Source organism: Bubalus bubalis, chromosome X (assembly GCF_019923935.1).
Source record: "Bubalus bubalis isolate 160015118507 breed Murrah chromosome X, NDDB_SH_1, whole genome shotgun sequence".
Classification (NCBI taxonomy): Eukaryota; Metazoa; Chordata; class Mammalia; order Artiodactyla; family Bovidae; genus Bubalus; species Bubalus bubalis.
This window is the reverse complement of record NC_059181.1, coordinates 47,027,960-47,040,126: the sequence shown is the minus strand read 5'-3', so window position 1 is coordinate 47,040,126 and position 12,167 is coordinate 47,027,960. Positions and strand designations below refer to the sequence as shown.

General features: G+C 39.3%; 1 protein-coding gene across 3 annotated transcripts in view; it reads left to right on the top strand.

The window, feature by feature from the left end:
- The window catches only part of ZC4H2 (zinc finger C4H2-type containing), a 75,968-nt gene that overhangs the window by 51,645 nt on the left and 12,156 nt on the right, over window positions 1-12,167 (top strand). The window contains exons 3-5 of one of the 3 annotated variants that reach the window (XM_044936624.1): window positions 528-700; window positions 1,521-1,683; window positions 2,560-3,397. In XM_044936624.1, coding sequence (XP_044792559.1) covers window positions 528-700; window positions 1,521-1,683; window positions 2,560-2,580 — 357 coding nt within the window. In that variant the 3' untranslated portion in view covers window positions 2,581-3,397. Of the gene's footprint in view, window positions 1-527; window positions 701-1,520; window positions 1,684-2,559; window positions 3,398-12,167 lie in introns of those variants that run through there. The other 2 variants (XM_006061355.3, XM_006061356.3) reach the window with 2 other exon arrangements.

Below are 12,167 nucleotides of genomic sequence, written 5' to 3'. Positions count from 1 at the left end.
TGATAATTACCATTTATTGAGCTTTTGGGGGCTTCCCTGGTGGCTCAGCAGTAAAGAATCTGCCTGCCAATGCAGGAGGTGTGGGTATGATCCCTGGGTCAGGAAGATCCTCTGGAGAAGGAAATGGCAACCCACTCCAGTATTTTTGCCTGGGAAATCCCATGGACAGAGGAGCCTGGTAGGCTACAGTCCATAGGGGTAGCAAAGAGTTGGACACGACGTAGCAACTAAACATCAGCAAACAAAACTGAGCCTTTACTCTGTGATAGCCCCTATACTAAGAGCTTATATTAATTCAATCACTGAATCTTCACCAACATTATACGAGGTAGGTACTATTATTATCACCATTACATAGATGAAGAAACTGAAGCTTGACAAGAGTCACAAAGAATATGTGGTGGGTTGAGGAGTTGATCATAGATTGGTCTGGCTCTGGAGCCTGTGCTTTTAACCACTCAGCTGTAGAGCCTCACTGAGAATCTTGGAGTTTTTTTTCTGTGTGCCTACCTCACTCTGTGTTCCAGATGGAAAACACTATCAAACAGTCTGAGAATGACCTAAACAAGCTGCTAGAGTCTACCCGGCGGCTACATGATGAGTATAAGCCACTGAAGGAACATGTGGATGCCCTGCGCATGACTCTGGGCCTGCAGAGGCTCCCTGACCTATGTGAAGAGGAGGAGAAGCTCTCCTTGGAGTAAGCTGCCTACCTCCTGTCCCTGCAACACACACACACATGCACACACACACACGTATGTATATATACACACATAAAGCCTGTCATGGCCCCAGGCCAGTCAGTGGCTGACTTATTGCATTACCTTGGGTAAGTCTCTGTGTTGGGCTGTTAGATGATTAGACTAGAATTACTAGACGGCTTTCAAAGTTCTTTGTGCAGTTTTGAGAATATAGGACTATGTCTATGACTTTATGTGTCTGTGTGTCTGTGACTCTTAAGATCTAGAAGTCAAGTCAAGGTCTACAAGAGGTGTCCAGAAACCTTTGAAAATACAGAAGGGTGAGCTTTCATGGCCTCCAGGGACTAACTTAGAACTTTATCTTAAGATTCACAGTTAAGAATTAGGCTTACTTTAAAGAGAAATAAAGTTCAGTTCAGTAGAAAGAAGCAAACTTCCTTAAGGTAGAGCAGGTTGCCTGTGGAAGTGATGAGCTTCTTATTCCTACAGGTATGTCAGCAGAGGCCTGAGGACACTTAATAGGAATGCTGCAGAGGAACTTGGGATGGAGGGTAGGCAAATGTCCTTTGAGAACTTAGATAGCCCTGTGATTTCTTGATTTTCCTGAGTCTGTCAGAGCCAAGGAGCAGGAAGATTACCTTTCCCAACAGACAGTGGGCCTAGTATGCATAGAGAAGAACCTTGTGCTGGAGAGGGTGCAGGAGCTTTCTACAGTGAGCCACAGCCCAACCCTCTTTATTCTGTAGCATGGAGTCCTTAAGAGGGGTAAGATTATCCTTGCTTTCAGAATGATCCAGCTAGTGTCTCTTTTCTCCAAAGTTACTTTGAGAAACAGAAAGCAGAGTGGCAGACAGAGCCTCAGGAGCCCCCGATCCCTGAATCCTTGGCCGCCGCAGCCGCTGCTGCCCAACAACTCCAAGTGGCTAGGAAGCAGGACACTCGACAGACAGCCACCTTCAGGCAGCAGCCCCCACCTATGAAGGTGAGTGAGCTGTGTATTGACTGTGGAGGAAGCAAGGTATCCTCAAGCAGCCCCACAGAAGGTTGGGTCTGGGGCTTTGGTCTTATTTGGGGTCTTTCTAAAACAGCTTTTGTTTGGGACACAGAAGAAAGGGTCATGCGTGCTGCAGGAGACCCACTGGTCTTGCCTTGTATTCCCAGAAGAGTTAGAATGGAGGAATGTCAGTGGGATCTGCTAAAGTATAATTTTCAAAAAGCTAGAAACATGACTCAGAAAATATATAGTGAGTGTATATCATTAATGAGGGAACAAGCAGCATTACAAATCTGGTTCCAGAAGCATTAGAGGAACAGATAATTATATAGTCAGGAAAGGAAAGGAATGCTGAAATAAGTTTGCAGTGTTAAATCCAGAAATGGTTACTGCCCTATAGAGCAATAAAACTGTAATCGTTGTGATTACCTTTTTTTTGGAACACACATAATTTGCATCTCTACTGGGCAAAAAAACATTTGTGCCTTGTCAACATTAAGGCACAGAATCTGGACCTTGATCAATAGTAAATAGTCAAATAGTATACTATGTAATGGAACAGTATTTATACTCAATTAAACAGAATAGAGAGCCCAGAAGTAAACCCTCATACCTACGTTCAATGTCTTCAACAAGGAGACAAGACTACACAATGGAGAAAAGACAGTCTCTTCAGCAAGTGGTGCTGGGAAAGCTGGACAGCTACATGTTAAAAAATGAAATTAGAATACTCCCTCACACCACACACAAAAGTAAACTCAAAATGGCTTAAAGACTTAGATATAAGGCATGATACCATACAACTGCTAGATGAGAAGATAGGCAAAAAATTCTCTGACATAAGTCATGCCATTGTTTTCTTAGGTCAGTCTCCGAAGGCAATAAAAGTAAAAGCAAAAATAAACAAATGGGACCTAATCAAACTTATAAGCTTTTGTACCACAAAGGAAACCACAAACAAAAATGAAAAGCCACAATGTGAACTGGAAGGAAATATCTGCAAATGATGGGACAAAGGCTTAATACCCAAAATATGAAAATAGCTCATAAAATCAATAACAAAACAACAAGCAATCCCATCAAGAAATGGGCAGAAGACCTCAATAGACATTTCTCCAAAGAAAATATACCAATAGGCACATAGGCCAATAGGCACATGAAAAGATGCTCAGCATCGCTAATTATTAGAGAAATGCAAATAAAAACTACAATGAGGCATCACCACATACTGGCCAGAGTGACCGTCATTAAAAATTCTACAAGGGTTCTGCTGACCACTGCCAAAGACAGACCTTCTAATCATCTGTTGCAATCCAAGGAGGCCTGTCCACATGGCAGGCAATACCAAGGTTCCACTGAGTCAGAGATCTCCACTGTGTTCTTGCACACTGGCTTTTGGAACTCAAGTAAAGGCCCTTTCATTTTGGGTGAAATCCCTCTTGGTAGATTAGACCTAGGCTGGTCTTTAGGGAGAGATCAAGAGCTGAGCTTTTGGAGTGGGAGCACTGAATCCAAGACCCTAGACTACCAGAGAACTAACACGAGGGAGTATCAAATAGTGAGAACTCACACAAAGGAAACCGCTTGAATACAAGACCAAGCATCACTCAACCAGCAGTAGCACCCTGTGCAGGATGCCTCATCTAAATAACAAACAAAACAAAAATACAAACCCAATCATCAGCAGACAGGATTACCACCTCACTCAGCCTTGTCCATCACAGGAAAAAAAATACAAACAAAAATTCAGCACCAATATCACCCTATATGAAGCTTACACAAACCACTGGACAAACTTTAGGAGGACAGACACAAAAAGGAAGAAAGAATTCAAAGAAAAGGAGAAAGAAAGGAGACCTCAAACACAATAAGTTAAAAAAAAATAATGAAAAGACAGAGAAATAGTACACAATGAAGGAACAAACTAGAAACACAGAAGTCCAAATAAATGAAGAGGAAATAGGCAAATTACCTGAAAAATAATTCAGAATAATGGTAGTAAAGATGATCAAAAACCTTGAAAACAGAATGGAGAAAATGCAAGAATCAATTAATAAAGACCTAGAAGAATTAAAGAATAAACACACAGAGACATACAACACTACTACTGAAATTAAAAATAGAAGAAATTAATAGCAGAATATCTGAAGCAGAAAAGCGAATCAGTGAGCTCAAAGACAAAATGGTGGAGATAACCTCTGAAAAGCAGAATAAAGTTAAAAAGAATGAAAAGAACTGAGGATAGTCTCAGAGATTTCTGGGACAATATCAAATGCACCAAATTTGAATTATAAGGATCCCAGAAGAAGAAAGGGTATGCGAAAATTTTTGAAGAGATTATAGTTGAAAATTTCCCCAACATAGAAAAGAAAATAGTTAATCAAATCTAAGAGGCACAAAGAGTCCCATACAGGATAAACCCAAGGAGATATATGCCAAGACGCATACTAATCAAACTGACAAAGACTAAACACAGAGAAAGAATATTAAATGCAGCAAGGAAGAAGCAACAAGTAACATACAAGGGAAACCCCATATGCTTAATAGCTGGTCTTTCAAGTGAAACTCTGCAGGCCAGAAGGGAATGGCAGGATATATTTAAAGTATTGAAACAGAAAAATATATACCAAGATTATAGTACCCAGCAAGAATCTCATTCAAAATTGATGGAGAGGCTCCAGGCTGCAGCACCAGTGGGCGTGGCTGGGAAGAGCTGATCTTCTCCCTCCCAGGCAGATCTCCCTCATTACAGGCATATTCTTTACCAGTTGAGCCACCAGGGAAGCCCAAGAATACTGGAGTGGTTAGCCTATCCCTTTTCCGGCAGATCTTCCTGACCCAGGAATCGAACCAGGGTCTCCAGCATTTCAGGCGGATTTTTCCAGCTGAGCTACCAAGGAAGCCCCAAAGGTTGGATTATATAGTCTCTATTGCTCTATTTTCAAGTTCAGTAATCTTCCCTTTGTCATCTCCATTGTGCTATGGATCCCATCCAGGGGCAGTCCTAAGATGGCAGAGGAATAGGATGGGAAGATCACTTTCTCCCTGACAAAATCATCAAAAGATCATATGAACCCAGAGCAAATTCCACAAAACCACTTCTGAATGCTGGCAAAGGACAACAGGCACCCAGAAAGGCAGCCCATTCTCTTCAAAAGGAGATGTTTTATCATCAGTGCTGTATGGATGGAGAAGTCTAGCGGCTACTCTAAGAATAAGACTGAAAGCCAGAGCCAGGAAGCTTAAATCCAAAACTTGAGAACACCAGAAAACTCCTGACTCCAGGGAATATCAATCAACAAGAGCTAATCCAAAAGCCTCATACTTACACTGGAACCAGGCTACACCCAAGAGCCAACAAGTTTCAGAGCAAGACATACCAAGCTAATTCTCCAAGAGTCCAGGAACATAACACTCAACATTAAAATACAGGCAGCTAAAAGACACACCAAACCCATAGACATAAAAACTCACTAGTGGACACTTCACTGCACTCCATAGAGAATAGATTCAGCTCCACCAACCAGAACATCAATGCAGGCTCCCCTAACCAGGAAAACTTGGCAAGCCACTCATCCAACCCCACTCACAGGAAGCAACCTCCACAAGAGGAACCACAGATTTCCAGCATACAGAAAGGCCACCCCAAACACAGCAATCTAAACAAGATGAAAAGACAGAGAAATATTCATCAGGTAAAGAAACATGACAAATGCCCAACAAACGAAACAAAAGAGGAGGAGATAGGGAGTCTACCTGAAAAAGAATTCAGAATAATGATAGTAAAAATGATCCAAAATCTTCAAAACAAAATGCAGTTACAGATAAATAGCCTGGAAACAAGGATTTAGAAGATGCAAGAAATGTTTAATAAGGACCTAGAAGAAATAAAAGAGTCAATAAATAATGAATAACACAATAAACTGAAATCAAAAGCACTCTGCAAGGAACCAACAGTAGAATAAATGAGGCAGAAGATAGGATAAGTGAGGTGGAAGATAGAATGCTGGAAATAAAGGAAGCACAGAGGAAAAAAGAATCAAAAGAAATGAAGACAACCTCAGAGATTTCTGGGACAATGTTAAACGTCCCAAAATTCGAATCATAGGAGTCCCAGGAGAAGACAAAAAGAAAGGCCATGAGAAAATACTTGAGGAGATAATAGTTGAAAACTTCCCTAGAATGGAGAAGCAAGAAGCCACCCAAGCCCAAGAAACCCAGAGAGTCCCAAACAGGATAAACCCAGGGCAAAACACCCTAAGAAACTTATTAATAAAATTTAAAAAGATGAAACACAAAAAGCAACTATTAAAAGCAGCAAGGGAAAAGAAACAAATAACACACCACAGGATTCCCATAAGGATAACAGCTGATCTTTCAATAGAAACTCTTCAGGCTAGAAGGGAATGGCAGGACATACTTAAAGTGATGAAAGAGGAAAACCTACAACCCAGATTACTGTACCCAGCAAGGATCTCATTCAAATATGAAGGAGAAATCAAAAGCTTTACAGAAAAGCAAAAGCTGAGAAAACTCAGCACCACCAAACCAGCCCTTCAACAAATGCTAAAGGATCTTCTCTAGACAGGAAACACAGGAAAGGTGTATAAACTCGAACCCTAAACAACAAAGTAAATGGCAATGGGATCATACTTATCAATAATTACCTTAAATGTAAATGGGTTCAATGCCCCAACCAAAAGACAAGGACTGGCTGAATGGATACAAAAACAAGACCCCTATATATGCTGTCTACAAGAGATTGACCTCAAACCTAGGGACACATACAGACTGAAAGAAGGGCTGGGAAAAGATGTTTCACACAAATGGAGACCAAAAGAAAGCAGGAGTAGCAATACTCATATCAGATAAAATAGACTTTGAAATAAAGGCTGTGAAAAGAGACAAAGAAAGACACTACATGATGATCAAAGGATCACTCTAAGAAGATATAACAATTATGAATATATATGCACCCAAAATAGGAGCACTGCAATATGTAAGGCAAATGCTAACAAATATGAAAGGGGAAAATAACAGTAACACAATAGTAGTGGAAGACTTTAATACCCCACTCACACATACGGATAGATCAACTAAACAGAAAATTAGCAAGGAAACACAAACTGTAAATGATACAATGGATCATTTAGACCTAATTGATATCTATAGGAAATTTCAGCCCAAAAACAATGGATTTCAACTTTTTTTCGTGTGCAAACGCAACATTCTTCAGGATAGATCACATCCTGGGCCATAAATCTAGTCTTCATAAATTGAAAAAAAAAAAAAATCATTTCCAGCCTCTTCTGATCACAATGTGGTAAGATTAGATGTCAACTACAGGGAAAAAAAAAAAAACTATTTACAAACATATGGAGGCTAAACAACATGCTTCTGAATAACCAACAAATCACAGAAGAAATTAAAAAAAGAAATCAAAATATGCATAGAAATGAATGAAAACACGACAATCCAAAACCTATGGGATTCAGTAAAAGCAGTGCTAAGGGGAAGATTCATAACAATTCATAGCAATACAAGCTTACCTCAAGGAACAAGATAAAAATCATGTAAATAACCTAACTCTACACCTAAATCAAGTAGAAAAAGAAGAAATGAAGAACCCCAGGGTTACTAGAAGGAAAGAAATAATAAAAATGAGGGCAGAAATAAATGAAAAAGAAATAAAGGAGACCATAGCAAAAATCAGCAAAGGTAAAAGCTGGTTCTTTAAGAAGATAAATAAAATTGACAAACCATTAGCCAGACTCATCAAGAAAAAAAAAGGAAAAAGAATCAAAGCAACAAAATTAGAAATAAAAATGGAGAAATCACAACAGCAGCATAGAAATGCAACAGATCATAAGAGACTACTATCAGCAACTATATGCCAATAAAATGGACAATTTAGAAGAAATGGACAAATTCTTAGAAAAGTATAACTTTCCAAAACTGAACCAGAAAGAAATAGAAAATTTTAACAGAGACATCACAAGCATGGAAATTAAAACTGTAACTAGAAATCTTCCAACAAACAAAAGCCCAGGACCAGATGGCTTCACAGCTGAATTCTACCAAAAATTGAGAGAAGAGCTAACACCTATCCAACTCAAAGTCTTCCAGAAAATTGCAGAGAAAGGTAAACTTCCAAACTCATTCTATGAGGCCACCATCACCCTAATACCAAAACCAGACAAAGATACCACAAAAAAAGAAAACTACAGGCCAATATCACTGATGAACATAGATGCAAAAATCCTTAACAAAAGTCTAGCAAACAGTATCCAACAACATATGAAAAAGATCATACATCATGACCAAATGGGTTTCATCCCAGGGATGCAAGGATTCTTCAATATTCACAAATCAATCAAAGTGATACACCACATTAACAAATTGAATGAATAAAAACCATATGATTATCTCAATAAATGCAGAGAAAGCCTTTGGCACAATTCAATATCCATTTATGATAAAAGGAAAAAAACCTTCCAGAAAGCAGGAATAGAAGGAACATACCTCAACATAATAAAAGCCATATATGATAAATCCACAGCAAACATTATCCTCAATGGTGAAAAGTTAAAAGCATTTCCCCTAAAGTCAGAAACAAGATAAGGGCACTCACTCTCAGCACTACTATTCAACATAGTTTTGGAAGTTTTAGCCACAGGAATCAGAGAAGAAAAAGAAATAAAAGGAATCCAGACTGGAAAAGAAGAAGTAAAACTCTCACTCTTTGCAGATGACATGATCCTCTATATAGAAACCCCTAAAGACTCCACCAGAGAATTACTAGAGCTAATTAATGAATATAGTAAAGGTGCAGGATGTAAAATCAACACACATAAATCCCTTGCATTCCTATATACTAACAAAGAGATAACACAAAAAAATTAAGGAAACAATTCCATTCGTCATTGCAACGAAAAGAATAAAATACCTAGGAATAAATCTACCTAAAGAAAAAAAAAGACCTATATATAGAAAACTATAAACACTGCTGAAATAAATCAAAGAGGACACTAATAGATGGAGAAATATACCATGTTCATAGATTGAAAGAATCAATATAGTGAAAATGAGTATACTACCCAAAGCAATCTATAGATTCAGTGGAATCTCTGTCAAGCTACCAACGATATTTTTCAGAGAACTAGAACAAGCAATTTCACAATTTGTATGGAAATACAAAAAACCTCAAATGGCCAAAGCAATCTTGACAGACAAGAATGGAACTGGAGGAATCAACTTGTCGGACTTCAGACTATCCTACAAATCTGCAGTCATCAAGACAGTATGGTACTGGCACAAAGACAGAAATATAGATCAATGAAACAAAATAGAAAGCCCAGAGATAAATCCACACACCTATGGACAACTTATCTTCAACAAAGGAGGCAAGAATACAAAATGGAGAAATGGCAATCTCTTTAACAAGTGGTGCTGGGAAAAGTGGTCAACCACTTGTAAAAGAATGAAAATAGAACACTTTCTAACACCATATACAAAAATAAACTCAAAACGGATTAAAGATCTAAATGTAAGACCAGAAACTATAAAACTCCTAGAGGAAAACATAGGCAAAACACTCTCTGACATAAGCCACAGCAGGATCCTCTATGACCAACCTCCCAGAGTAATGGAAATAAAAGCAAAAATATACAAATGAGACCTAATTAAACTTAAAAACTTTTGCACAATGAAGGAAAATATATGCAAGGTGAAAAGACAGCCTTCAGAATAGCAAATGAAGCAACTGACAAATTAATCTCAAAAAAAATACAAGAAACTCCTGAAGCTCAATTCCACAAAAATACATGATCCAATCAAAAATGGGCCAAAGAACTAAATAGACATTTCTCCAAAGAAGACATACAGATGGCAAACAACACATGAAAAGATGCTCAACATCACTCATTATTAGAGAAATGCAAATCAAAACCTCAATGAGGTACCATCTCAGGCTAGACAGAACGGCTGCTATCAAAAAGTCTACAAAAAATAAATACTGGAGAGGGTGTGGAGAAAAGGGAACCCTCTTACACTATTGATGGGAATGCAAACTAGTACAGCCACTATGAAGAACAGTTTGGAGATTCCTTAAAAAACTAGAAGTAGAACTGCCATACTACCCAGCAATCCCACTGCTGGGAATACACATTGGGGGGAAATGAGAATTAAAAGAGGCACGTGTTCCCCAATGTTCATCACAGCACTGTTTGCAACAGTCGGGACATGGAAGCAACCTAGATGTTCACTGGCTGCTGCTGCTGCTGCTAAGACACATCAGTTGTGTCCGAATCTGTGTGACCCCATAGACAGCAGCCCACCAGGACTCCTTGTCCATCACCAACTCCCGGAGTTCACCCAAACTCATGTCCATCAAGTCAGTGATGACATCCAGCCATCTTATCTTCTGTTGTCCCCTTCTCCTCTTGCCCCTAATCCCTCCCAGAATCAGAGTCTTCCAATGAGTCAACTCTTTCCATGAGGTGGCCAAAGTATTGGAGTTTCAGCTTTACCATCAGTCCTTCCAAAGAACACCCAGGACTGATCTCCTTTAGAAGGAACTGGTTGGATCTCCTTGTGGTCCAAGGGACTCTTAAGAATCTTCTCCAACACCACAGTTCAGAAGCATCAATTCCTCAGTGCTCAGGTTTCTTCACAGTCCAACTCTCACATCCATACATGATCACTGGAAAAACCATAGCCTTGACCAGATGGACCTTGATTGGCAAAGTAATATCTCAGCTTTTCAATATGCTATCTAGGTTGGTCATAACGTTCCTTCCGAAGAGTAAGCATCTTTTAATTTCATGGCTGCAATCACCATCTGCACTGATTTTGGAGCCCCCCAAAATAAAGTCTGACATGGTTTCCATTGTTTCTCCATCTATTTCCCATGAAGTGATGGGACCAGATTCCATGATGTTAGTTTTCTGAAAATTGAGTTTTAAGCCAACTTTTTCACTTTCCTCTTTCACTTTCATCAAGAGGCTTTTTAGTTCCTCTTCACTTTCTGCCATAAGGGTGGTGACATCTGCATACCTGAGGTCATTGATCTTTCTCCTGGCAATCTTGATTCCAGCTTGTGCTTCTTCCACCCCAGCGTTTCTCATGATGTACTCTGCATAGAAGTTAAATAAGCAGGGTGACAATATACAGCCTTGACATATTCTTTTTCCTATTTGGAACCAGTGTGTTGTTCCATGTCCAGTTCTAACTGTTGCTTCCTGACCTGATACAGGTTTCTCAAGAGGCAGGTCAGCTGGTCTGGTATTCCCATCTCTTTCAGAACTCTCCACAGTTTATTGTGATCCACACAATCAAACCTTTGGCATAGTCAATAAAGCAGAAATAGATGTTTTTCTGGAACTCTGTTCCTTTTTCCATAATCCAGCGGATGTTGGCAATTTGATCTCTGATTCTTCTGTTTTTCTTAAACCAGCTTGAACATTCGGAAGTTAACAGTTCATGAATTGCTGAAGCCTGGCTTGGAGAATTTTGAGCATTACTTTACTAGCGTGTGAGATGAGTGCAATTGTGCGGTAGTTTGAGCATTCTTTGGCATTGCCTTTCTTTGGGACTGGAATTAAAACTGACCTTTTCCAGTCCTGTGACCACTGCTGAGTTCTCCAAATTTGCTGGCATATTGAGTGCAGCACTTTCACAGCATCATATTCCAAGATTTGAAATAGCTCAACTGGAATTCCATCACCTCCACTAGCTTTGTTCGTAGTGATGCTTTCTAATGCCCACTTGACATCACATTCCAGGATGTCTGGCTCTAGGTGAGTGATCACACCATCGTGATTATCTGGGTTGTGAAGCTCTTTTTTGTACTGTTCTTCTGTGTATTCTTGCCACTTCTTCTTAATATCTTCTGCTTCTGTTAGATTCATACTATTTCTGTCCTTTACCGATCCTATCTTTGCATGAAATATTCCCTTAGTGTCTCTTATTTTCTTGAAGAGATCTCTAGTCTTTCCCATTCTGTTGTTTTCCTCTATTTCTTTGCATTGATCGCTGAGGAAGGCTTTCTTATCTCTTCTTGCTATTCTTTGGAACTCTGCATTCAGATGCTTATATCTCTCCTTTTCTCCTTTGCTTTTCACTGCTCTTCTTTTCACAGCTATTTTTAAGGCCTCCCCAGACAGCCATTTTGCTTTTTTGCATTTCTTTTCCCTGTGGATGGTCTTGATCTCTGTCTCCTGTACAATATCACGAACCTCTGCATAGTTCATCAGGCACTCTGTCTATCAGATCTAGTCCCTTAAATCTATTTCTCACTTACACTGTATAATCATAAGGGATTTGATTTAGGTCATACCTGAATGGTCTAGTGGTTTTCCCTACTTTCTTCAATTTCAGTCTGAATTTGGCAATAAGGAGCTCATGATCTGAGCCACAGTCAGCTCCCAGTCTTATTTTTGCTGACTGTATAGAGCTTCTCCGTCTTGGCTACA